This window comes from Drosophila montana, unplaced genomic scaffold (assembly GCF_035044405.1).
Source record: "Drosophila montana isolate Dmon_TW-CO22-7 unplaced genomic scaffold, ASM3504440v1 contig_2716_1, whole genome shotgun sequence".
Lineage (NCBI taxonomy): Eukaryota > Metazoa > Arthropoda > Insecta > Diptera > Drosophilidae > Drosophila > Drosophila montana.
In genome coordinates, this window is record NW_026997587.1 from 570,991 (window position 1) to 582,864 (window position 11,874).

Consider the following 11,874-nt stretch of genomic DNA (forward strand, 5'->3'; position numbering starts at 1 on the left):
ATAGACACATCGAGATACGGGCAACATAACACATCAGACTACATGGCTGATACACAGGAAACGCATTAGATACTTTTTGGTACACACTCCTGGCCTAACTGGGCAGGCTGTGTGTCGACTGGGTCTGACTGGGCCGAGTGGACGGTTCTGGACATTCCGGTGGCTGCTGTTGGCCGTTGCGATAAAAATCTGCGTAAAATGATGCGGCAATTTGATGAGCAACTAACTTCGAGCAATTAGTTTGGTCGAGTCGTAGTCGGAGTTGTCGTTCGTGTTTTCCGGCTGCTAAACTGTTGCTCCAGTCAATGAATGGCAACTGTTATGGCAGCTGGAATTGGTCGAGGGGCTCTTCAAATGAGAGCATTTAGTGTTAATGTGTTTGGCAACTGTTTGAAGTTTTGGTGATTTATGCGCCAAGTAAAACTAGAAGCTTTAAAGGTATCTTTGCAGGTTAGCATCACGAAGTGGATACTTGTATGGCCCAGAGCGAGGCAATGCTAAAAATTGGAAAGCCTCTAACCAAACGTGACAGTGGCTGCGAGTGGGAGTTGGAACTCAGCACATTTGCCTTTGGGCTGTTTTTCAGCTGTTTAGCAGCAATCTCAAAGATACATTTCAAGTGCTTAAGTTGCTGCTCTGTGCTCTGTGTGTGTGTGTGTGTGTGTGCCCGGCCGCAAGAGTACAAATAATTTCCATTTGGCCAAAGGCAGCGCCAACATTTGCATTTATCTTCAGCTCTGCTCAGCAGCACCAAATAGACAAACATGCCTACTGCCAGCTGTAACTTTCCGAGTATTTGTATAGCCCAGAGAGAGAGGGAGAGAGATAGAGAAGGGAAGAGGGAGGGAGAGGGAGAGAGAGCGGCAGATATGTCTACTTATAAATACTTTGTGGACTGGCACACAAGTTGTAGATAAATATGGCATAGATTACATAACTAGTTCTTGCAGCCGAACAATAAAAAGTTTTCACCCCCTACCCCTCCCTGCCTCCCTTCCTCACTCTCCCTCACACACTCTCTCTCTCTCTCTCTATATATATATTTAAGCGTTTATCTATTTTCCTAGACGCTTTTCCTGTGCACAGTTATATTTATGATTTTTCTTGTACTCCACACGGCGTGTGCAGCATTCGTGTAGCACATTTGTCCAGCGCAGATGTCAGGGCGCCGTGGCTTAGTTGGTTAAAGCGCCTGTCTAGTAAACAGGAGATCGTGAGTTCGAATCTCGCCGGGGCCTTCACACTATGGCAACAGTTGGTTGACTTTTTTCTTTATTTTTCTTTTAATAATTTTCAATTGGAAATTAGAAATTTTGAGTCAGCCATTTATTGTTGTTTCCTTTTCCGCCCCATGTTGCCTTTACTGTTATGATTTTCTCCTATTTTCTTTTCTATTGTTGTTGTTGCTTGTTGCACGCCAACTGACGCACTCGCCCATTAACGTGACTCCAATTGCCGCAATAATTGTTTCCATTATCGTTAAAATCGGTGAATATTGCGCCGTGCCATGAACTCGTACAAGTTTTCAGTGCCGGAAAAAAAGCTTCAGCAGAAAAAAGCTTTGCCTATTTTTAGCTTTTTTCAGACAGGTACTTTGCCTATCACAGCGACAGCTGATAAGCCCAACTATATTTAAAGCAAGTTCTATTTACTGGTAAAAAAAAAATAATAAATCAAAACGTAGACAAGTGAGCTTGTTGGGAACATACCCTGTAAAATGTATGTTACTTCAATTAAAGGCAACATATAGACCTAACATTTTATTTAAAGATTATTACGAACATCTCGAAATTTATTTATAGATTCTTAAACACAAGGTTAACAATTTCATACCTAAATTTAATATCGAAATTTGTATTCATACTTATATATTTTTTTTTAATATTATATTTAGTTTTTTATAAATTTTAAAATCATGATTTTTCAATAATCTTAACTAATAAAAGTACTAGTTTTTATATATTATAAATGTATTTATTTGTATAATATAAATTGTATACATATTTCTTGGAGGAAGAACTTTTTACTGCATATTTTATGTATGTACAATTTTTAAATAATGGGTCGGATATTATTCTATTTTTGTAGATTATCAGAATTGAAACCAATTTTAAATCAAATGTTTAAAAGACTTATAAATTTTAACAGAACTTACAAAAATAGTGTGGTTCTCTATCCATAAACAAGCTTTTTTCCTTCTTATACCCTATAAATATGCCATATAAAATGCCTCCCATTATTTATGTGTTGCACTTAAGAAGTCTAGTAATAAAACATTCTACTTCTCAGATAACTAACAACAAAGCAACCCACAGTCACGGCAATATTATTATCTGCATTGTTTTCAATATCTGTACGAAAAACATTTGAACAAATATTAATTTAAACAATGGACTTCTGAAGTACTCAGCTGTCAGAAAGCAAGAGAACTTCGCCGATAAGTTCTCTAAAGTTAACTATTTTTACCGAGTGAATCAGAAGGGCGCCGTGGCTTAGTTGGTTAAAGCGCCTGTCTAGTAAACAGGAGATCGTGAGTTCGAATCTCGCCGGGGCCTGCAATTGAAGAGTACGTTCTCTTCAATTTTGTATTCTTTTTATTTTGCTACAATTTTAACTACTTGCTAAGCACAAATACTCTGAAACAGTCCTTAACCTATTATAATTTCCAACTGGTTTGTGCCGCGGCTGTTCAGCTTTTACGACAAGCTTTACCGAAAGCTTGCACAACTTTCACAACTTTCACTCGCAGCCTAGTCCTGATAGACCAAATACAAGACGACAATCATGAAGTACGTGGGTCGCTCGAAAACCAGTTGAGTAAAATTATCCCGCTTCTCGTCCATCAGATGGCACATCCGCTGATAAATGCCCTGGTTCTGCTTCTCGGCAATCGACAGCAGGCACACAATGCGATGACTGTGGAATATGTAGATGTATGTATGTGTATATTGATAATGGGGTCATTTGGCTGGCTTTGTGGTTGGATTATAATTTGCAACACTCACCGCCTGTGGTTTAGCTTCTTGACCCGGTCTCGTATCTCCGCGGCCAGACTCTCGGCCAGCTGGAGCGCGCGCCAAGAGTCATAATTGCGACTGAAGCGATCCCACAGCAGACGCTCCTCGATGCAATCTTCGATGATTTTATGGGCACGTTCCATATTGAAATTGGTGTGAAAGAATTTCCAATCATTTTTCGGCTTCTCCTTACGCTCGCCGCCCACCTCGCCGCCCACCTCGCCGCCAGCGTCGCCGCCCTCGCCCGCGGCGCTCTGCAGCGCACGCCGCCGGCTCAGCATGGACTCCGAGAGCAGCGCATTCATGCGATTGGTCGTCCGCACTGAGGCGGTGATGCTGCAGTTGAAGAATAGAAATGGGAACAGCTCAAGCGTTAATTAAAATCTCAACCAGGACACATACCGCGTCTTCATTGCGCTCCAGCTGGACGCGCCAGACATGGTATATATGTAGATAGTATAGTCGGGAGTTTTTTATATTCAACAAGGAAAACAAATTCCATGCGCTGCTATCTGCACACTGACAGCGCAGCGACGTCAACAACAATGACGATGTCGGCACTCTGACATGCCGACACGACCAGCAGGTCTATCAACCTGCCCCCTTCCCCCCCTGCTGACCCCCGCTGGGGGATCGGAACTTTGTTGGTTTTTGCCAAACTCTTCCGGCTCGCGTGCCGCTTATCATAAACCCAATGGCAGGCGCTCCAATTGCAACAAACGACGACGTGGGTGTCATCGCCAGAGCCGGAGCACAATCAAAAGTGTTGCCATATGGACGCCCCCCCCTCGCCCTCTCTCCCTCTCCCTCTCTCCCTCTCTCCCCCTTTCGACTTGGCACGCGAAGCCTTTCGAGTCTTGATGAGTTTTGATCGGTTTGTTTGGGACACCTTTTCCGGCGGCACCAAATCGCGGCCATTGTGCGGTTTACGGGCACAGTTCAAGTACTTTGATTGCATTTACGACACTTTCAACTTCCATCTAATGCACACCACGCAAAGCGTATTCAAAGTTCGTGCCAGCGCTAACTGATAGTTATATAGTCAATATTTATGATGTTATTAAATTAGATTTAGCCGCAGAGTCACGTGCGTCGTAACAATTCTCTTCCAAATGGTCGAGCGGCGGGCTCTAATTGTGTTGGGGTAGTCCATGGAATGCATTTTCAAGGCATTCCTTATGCCGCACAGCGCCGGGCAGCTGAATAGAACAGGTGAAAATTGCACGATTTCAAAATGGTTTAGTTCATTGATTTAGTCTGTTCGATTATTGCTCTCTGTTTATTTTGTGTCTTCTCTCTTTTCTTTCTCTCAAATGTTCTTTCTTTTCCCTCGTTCCCTCTCGCTCGCTATGTCAGTGTCTTTCCCTTCTGTCTCTGTCTCTCACTTTCTTACCTTATCAATGTCTTTCTCAATCCCTCCTTGACTCTCTCTCTCTCCCTTTCCCTCTCTTTCTTTATCTTACTCTTTCTCTATCGTTATCATCTTTTGTTGAGCTCTGTTTATTGTAATCAATCCTTCCCCTCTATTTTCCCTGATCTATATTTCTCACTGACTCATTTTTTTCTCTCTCTCCCTCTCTTCTCTCTCTCTAGGTATCTCTATCCTTCTCTTACTCTCCCTCTATGTCTTTTACTATCTCTCTCTGATCTTTATTTTCTTCAAAGTATCATTCTCCCGCATCCTCTCTCTCTCGCTTTCTCTCGCTCTCTTTCCCTTACTAAGTATCTCTCTTGATCGCTTTTAATTGCTATCTATCCTCTTCCTCTTTTATTCCTGATCCATATATCTGGCAATCTCTCTGCTCTCTCTCTCTCTCTCTCTCTCTCTCTCTCTCTCTCTTTCATTCTCTCTTTTTCAAACATACATTTCTTTTCAAAACGTTTTATTATATTATTTATCGAGTAAATCTTGAACCACTCAACCAAGAAAACTTAAATTCATATTAAGTTTCCCATTTAAACTTTAAATCTTTTAATTGTTGACTCCTGTTGCTCTGCGCATAAAGATTTGACAGCAGATACGATAATTGGATGCACAGAATCGTCTATTTGCCGGGACGTCTATAAATCTTTTATGACTCAAGTAATAAAGATGTGGAACAACTATAGCCGAGCAGTCCCATAAACCAAATCCTACGCGAACCCAGCAATAATTGGTTAGAAGTTTAACTGTAATTTCTTTTACCTTCGAAGGGGAGTTAGGGGGGAAGGGGGGTTACCTGGGGCTCACTAATTGCCGAAAACTTTACGACACGTGAATATGTGCCAAAATTAAGCAGCGACGCCGCCGCCGGCGGCAACAAACGGTGGCAACAAATTAAGCAATTTTGTTGCAGGGACGTGCGGGCAACACTTTAGCTTTGATGGGGCACACACACGGCTTTTATATATTTGCATAAACTTACGCTTGCATGCGACTCATGAGGCGCCTCCAACTATGCTACGAACTGAGGCAAGTTAACCGACTGCCGATTGCGATTTAGTTAAACGGGCAAAACTGCACGTGAGCTCGTCTCGAATGTGACTGGCATTTGGCTTCCAAAAAACATAAAAGCGCACATGGCCACAAAAGGCGAGGCACACGGCTCTAACGGTACGACTAGAAGGGTTAGCAGTGGGCGTGGCAGTGGCAGGGGCGGGGGCGGGGGCGGGGGCTTTGCCCCAGTCCTGGTTGGTATCTTCATGGCGTCTCGCTTCGGTTTCAGTGGCATGTCTAAGGACAACTCTGACTTTTTGGTAGCAGCAGCGCCTCATGTGTGTCTCTCTCTCTCTGTGTGTGTGTGTGTGTGTGAGTTGTCTAAATTCTATTTATTTTGAGTAATTTAGTTTCTATTTGATGCACCCCACACACACACACACAGACAGCTGGCCGTGAGGCAATTAAAAACTTGGGTTACAAACTGTCGACAGGGCTGCATGCAAAACCGTTTACTCCGACAGCCAGTACAGGTGAGTGTGTCTCTGTGTGTGTGTGTGTGCGTGTGTGTGTAAGTTCGCGTGCCACATTCACGTTGAAACATGTCCACTTAAGAATTGCATTTAAAAATCCACAAAAATCGGAACTATATATATGCCATGCGCGCACCGTTTAGCTTTGTTAGACAAAAATTGTTTTGGGCCAAAAGTTGCATTTGACAAGTATTTATAAAAAATTTGTTAGTTGAGTGAAGGTGAGAAAATGCGAAGAGTTTGACTCAATTCTGAGCGCTGACAATTCATAACTTTTCCAACTATGAAAAGGGAAAGTTTGGAAAGTTTGAAAAAAATAAAACAAAACAAAACTCTCGACTTTATTAAATAAAAGCAGGGTAGCTTTTAAGTTTAAACATTAAAATCTATTAATGCGAAAGCCTGTAAATAAATCTAAGCTAAAAAGATTTTGAAACTTAATTTGTAGATATTTTAAATCTTAATAATTCCTCCTTCTGAGCAGCTTTAGGTTAAACACTTTACTAATTTCCGGGCATAAAATGTAAGCTCAAATCTGAAGTACCTCAAAACTATAATAATAAGATATATATAAGGTGTTATATCCAAAAATATTTTTCAATATTCTTATTCTTCTAGAGGGCATGTTCTAGTCAAAAGTTCGTAAATCAATTCCCATCTGTTTAGTTATTAAAAAATCAAAAGAGATTACAAAAGTATTCAGAAATTTGCCCGATAATAAAGGCTGATTTAATATGATATATATATTCCTAAAACTAACTAGATTATATCCACAAATGTTTTTCATTTTTATGACTCTTCTAACAAGGCAAGTTCTAGTCCAAACACCTTAACTAAATCAATTCCCATCGTTTCCTATAACCTAGATTAGATTATGTTTATAAATTTGATATAAATAACTAAAGCTTTTTGAATGTTGTCTCAATTGGAATTCTGTTTTGTAAACTGCGAATCATTCGGTTTCCAACTCCAGCACAGGCTAAGGCCAGACAAAACTACCAATAAATAAATAATTAACTTAAAAAATATTTTATTTTGTATCTACTCAAACATCTTTAACATTTCGAAGTGTGACATATAGTAGTAGTACATGTTGTTAGTATTTCGGATATATTCTAATATCTGGAACGACGTTGCTCGTTGTTAAAGTTGATGCCCAAAATGGTGGCACACACGAAGGCGGCAGCCTAAAATATAATTAGTAAATGAGTCAGTTGGGTTTTTAGTTTTTTTTTTAGTTTCAGTTGCTGAGTGCGCAAATAGAGTAGATAAGTGTACTTACCTCAACGGCTATCAAAATCCAGCCAAATACCCTAACGAACTTCAAGGCCTGCTCATAGAAATCGATCAATTTGTTTAAGCAGCCGTCGGGGTAAACCGTGTGCGTCGATGTGGTCGAGGTGCTATTGGTGACATAACAGCTCTGCGGGATTGTGATATTGGCCTTGGTATAATCGATGGGCCCGTTGATGCCGCAGCACTTCAGCTGCAAAGGGCACAAAAGCATATGTATATAGAAGAAATCTCTGGAAATCTTCAAGAGCTTACGTTCGTCTGATAGACGGCCATGGCATCGGTGCCATTCTTCTGCTTGTCCCAGGCCTGGTTCAGCTGTTCCCGCGACAACGTCTGCTCATCGATGCGCTTCAGATAGACAAAGCACAGCACGCTGCTCAAGATCAAGATGATCAGCAACACGACGGCATACTGAGCAGAGATATAAATTTATGTAAGATATGTAAGTGTTTTATATGGATTCGTTTACTCACCATCCAGGTGAGGCAGGTGCTTTCCTTGATGGCGCCACAGCAGCCAAAGAATGAGATCAGAAACACAATCGAGCCGGTCACAATAAACAATATAATTATGGGGCGTGTCTCATCGGCGACATCTTTCAGTGCAATCGAATTAACCACAATTACGCTAATGCCCAGTATCTGAAAAATCCAACAAAATTTCAGTTATGAAATAACATTTCGTGCCACTTAGATACGAATGGGACTCTATGACGAACCGCAACAGGTAAACAGCTTAAAAAAGTATTTTTTTTGCTTTCTAGTGCCGCACCCAGAGCCGTATCTCTATGTACATATATCTGTATACATATATGTACATATGTGTACTATGTACACACGCAGAGCTCATACATCATGTATACGCTTGAATTCCGTTGATAAACCAACTTCGCTGAACTTTGACGCTGACTAACTGCGACGCAGAGTTTTCCATTCCCCAATTTCTAGAATTTTTGTTACTCACCGCGCAGAGAGCATTGAATATGAATACCAGATATTTGATCGTAGCCGTTGCACAACCCATTTCACTTTTGTTCTATTTCTATATAAAAACCGATTTGGTCAAAACAATTGTTAATACTGCACCACCAAAATCGAATCGTTGCACGCTCGCTGACGACTTTTTTTAGACTGAATTACTAAAAAAATATACAATTGTCGACAGTCGCTTCACCGGCGGTTAGTTGCGATAAAAATTCTACGGGAAGTTTTTGTTTGACGGCGTTGAAAATAGAAAAAAAAATTAAATAATAATAACGATAATAAGCGAGTCAGACATACACTGCGAGAAATGCCATGGTACCTCAACTACCTAAGCCCCAAAGACAGTGCTTATCAGCAGGGTTAAGAGCTCATATCTGGTTGACTAAACGTTACGTGGGGGTGAATCGTTAACTTGACTGAGCTATGGGAACTAAATTTTATGTACTTTGTAGCAAAAACACGCCCATAAATATGACTGAGTTATTTAAATGGCGAAATACCCACACCTAAGGTGTATATTTGGTTTCAATTGCGGGTAAAATAAAAAATTCAGGTGAAATGCAAGTGAAATGCAAGTGAAATACAAGTGAAATGCAAGTGAAATACAAGTGAAATACAAGTGAAATGTAAAAACACTACAAGTGGAATGTAAGTGGAATGCGGGATATCCCTACCTGAGGTGTATATATATTTGGTTTCATTTGCGAGTAAAATAAAAAATTCAGGTGAAATGCAAGTGAAATGCAAGTGAAATACAAGTGAAATTCAAATGCTCTAAAAGTGGAATATAGGTGGAATGCAAATGAAATGCAAGTGAAATACAAGTGAAATGTAAAAGCAATACAAGTGGAATATAGGTGGAATATAGGTGGAATGCAGACGAATACTTTGGAACATTAAAAAGGCTACAGGCTCTAAGTGACATATAAGTGGAATATAGGTGAAATTGTACTGAAATGCTGTGAATTATAATAACCCACATGTCCTACGTAAAACACAAGAAACACATCAAAACGCCAGTAAGCCAGAGGGATTATATGAAATGCAAGTGAAATTTAGATGGAATAAAGGTGAAATACCATGAAACATTATGTGCTTAAGTGAGCTACAAGTGGAATTCTTTGAAGCATACTTAGCCACTGGTCTTAAGTAAAGTACCAGTGGAATATAGGTGAAATAGAAGTGAAACAATAAAAGCCAGTATTAACCATGGGGCTTATATGAAATGCAAGTGAAATATCGATGGAATAAAGGTGGAATACCTTGAAGCATTATGTGCTACAAGTGGAATTTTTTGAAACATACTTGATTACTGGTCTTAAGTAAAGTACCAGTGGAATATAGGTGAAATAGAAGTGAAACAATAAAAGCCAGTATTAACCATAGGGCTCATATGAAGTGCAAGTGAAATATCGATGGAATATAAGTGGAATACTTTGAAGCATTATGTGCTACAAGTGGAATTTTTTGAAACATACTTGATTACTGGTCTTAAGTAAAGTACCAGTGGAATATAGGTGAAATAGAAGTGAAACAATAAAAGCCTGTATCAACCATAGGGCTCATATGAAATGCAAGTGAAATATCGATGGAATAAAGGTGGAATACCTTGAAGCATTATGTGCTACAAGTGGAATTTTTTGAAACATACTTGATTACTGGTCTTAAGTAAAGTACCAGTGGAATATAGGTGAAATAGAAGTGAAACAATAAAAGCCAGTATTAACCATAGGGCTCATATGAAGTGCAAGTGAAATATCGATGGAATATAAGTGAAATACTTTGAAACACAGATCTTAAGTAAAATACCAGAGGAATATAGGTCAAATTCTTTGGAAGGTGAAGAGCTACAGGGTATTCCGCAGTCTTGCCTACCCGTTTGCCGCTGTTTAACCCTGAACCAATGAAGGGAACGTAGTGTAAACTAATTTGAAGATAACAGCGCTTACCTCACAAGCACACAGTTATCACAACTGATAGTATTAGTTGACAATGCGCACTAAACTCAACTGTATATAGAAGCCAATTCTAATATATATATATGGTTTTTTTTGCACCTGGTACGCTCGAGTGCATATCAAACATGCTAGCTAATTGGCTGCAGGAGGCATTGCAGCTGAAAGCAGGCGCAACAAATCGATTTGTGACCAACTCATCAAATTCCATGTCACATATAAAAACTTTGCATGCCTCTGCACAGCTGTTTTGGACTGTGAAGGCAGCCTTATCAGCTTGAGCTAGAGCTCCTATCTCGTTGGCACTAAGCTTCGAATGGACATTCGTGTGTTTGTGTTTGATTTTGGCGTTAGGTTTTTTTTTATTCATGCCGCTCAGTTGGGTTATTCACGCTGTGCCTGGTCGAACACACGGCGAAAGGGAAAAGAAAACGCTTTAAATTTATTCACAAAATGAGCTGCGGTACGCAAACGCTGAAAATCTCCTCATTCGTTTTAGATTTTCTTTGCTGTGTAAGTGTTTTTTTTTTATTTATTTATTTTTTTATTGCTGAGTTATCGAAAACTGATTGCCGTGATTTTTTGATTTATAGGTTTTTGCCTCACTGTCCATAGCTGCGTGCTCATATGCATTGATAGTGTTCACCCACAGTCAGGCAATACGCATACCCTGCATATTGGGCATAGTGTTGGGTATATTGCTCTTCGGCAGCACCATCTTCGGCTGCGTTGCGGCGCTACGTGAGAGCATTCGGCTCAGCTGGATTGTGAGTACCCGAAGCAGATCGTTTATGTATACTTTTACAAATTTCATATTTTGCCCAAAAGTATGCTGCCATTTTGCTGGCCTTGATATGCGCCCAAATTACCGTTATATTCGCACAACCCATCAACTTTGAGCTGCTGGCCAACGAGACCATCTCCAATGCCTGGCAGAAGCAGCTGTATAACAATGGTAGCATCTCCTACTATGAGATCAAAGTAAGTTGGAATTTAATTAGTTAATTGATTTAAATTTAAATAGCTCTTTTAGTACCACTGCTGTGGCAAATCGGGACCCCTGGACTATGCTTCCAGCGGACTGCGAATACCCGCCAGCTGCTATTTGAACCAGAACTCGACCATAGCACCGGATTTATATACCGTGGGCTGTAACAAGCGTCTGGCCGCTGCCTATATCATGGGCACCAAATACGAGCGCATCAGTGATTGGACTGTTGTCGGTCTGGAGGTACATATATACATATATACTCTAAATAGATTAACTAATTCCCAAATATTTGTAGATATTGACTGTCATGGTTGCTGGACTGTTTGCAATCACATTACAAAATGCGGAGCGTAGACGTTTGTATCGTTAGATCAGAACTTTGGCTTTAATTTTAAACAGTATTTAAAGTTGTACAAATATTAAATGTTGGTTTTCTTCGATTTGAAATGTGCGCGTACTTTGCTAAAAGATGTTCAGTTAAAAACAGCGCCACCTGTTGTATATGAAAATAACTATTCATTTAAAATTAGCAGCTGAAACAATTTAAATGCAAGGCATGTTTGCTGTTGTAGGTGATGCTGTGATTAGCAATCTCATCTAATGCATAAATGAATCTAATTCTTACCTAATTATGAACACCTGGTTCAGTAAATTTGTTATGCATATTGCAAACTAATTAGGTT

General features: G+C 40.1%; 3 protein-coding genes and 2 non-coding genes across 5 annotated transcripts; 3 read left to right on the forward strand and 2 right to left on the reverse strand.

The window, feature by feature from the left end:
- Positions 1-1,164: 1,164 nt before the first annotated feature.
- Positions 1,165-1,238, forward strand: TRNAT-AGU (transfer RNA threonine (anticodon AGU)). The gene has a single exon. It is a non-coding gene; the product is annotated as a tRNA-Thr (tRNA).
- Positions 1,239-2,481: 1,243 nt separating this feature from the next.
- TRNAT-AGU (transfer RNA threonine (anticodon AGU)) lies at positions 2,482-2,555 on the forward strand. The gene has a single exon. It is a non-coding gene; the product is annotated as a tRNA-Thr (tRNA).
- Positions 2,556-2,641: 86 nt separating this feature from the next.
- Positions 2,642-3,430, reverse strand: LOC135429807 (dynein light chain Tctex-type protein 2B). Its single transcript, XM_064684278.1, has 3 exons — positions 3,420-3,430; positions 3,006-3,353; positions 2,642-2,916 (listed from the first exon to the last, which is right to left on the reverse strand). Exons 1-3 carry the CDS (start codon positions 3,428-3,430, stop codon positions 2,751-2,753), a joined length of 525 nt encoding a protein of 174 aa, XP_064540348.1. The 3' UTR covers positions 2,642-2,750.
- A 3,549-nt stretch (positions 3,431-6,979) lies between these two features.
- Positions 6,980-8,392, reverse strand: Tsp42Er (Tetraspanin 42Er). The gene is made up of 5 exons (XM_064684262.1): positions 8,226-8,392; positions 7,736-7,903; positions 7,515-7,673; positions 7,249-7,452; positions 6,980-7,153 (listed from the first exon to the last, which is right to left on the reverse strand). Exons 1-5 carry the CDS (start codon positions 8,283-8,285, stop codon positions 7,082-7,084), a joined length of 663 nt encoding a protein of 220 aa, XP_064540332.1. The 5' UTR covers positions 8,286-8,392; the 3' UTR covers positions 6,980-7,081.
- A 2,167-nt stretch (positions 8,393-10,559) lies between these two features.
- Tsp42Eq (Tetraspanin 42Eq) lies at positions 10,560-11,638 on the forward strand. The gene is made up of 5 exons (XM_064684298.1): positions 10,560-10,713; positions 10,794-10,967; positions 11,029-11,181; positions 11,234-11,431; positions 11,487-11,638. The coding sequence occupies exons 1-5, from the start codon at positions 10,654-10,656 to the stop codon at positions 11,559-11,561; spliced, it is 660 nt and encodes a 219-aa protein (XP_064540368.1). The 5' UTR covers positions 10,560-10,653; the 3' UTR covers positions 11,562-11,638.
- Positions 11,639-11,874: the final 236 nt, after the last annotated feature.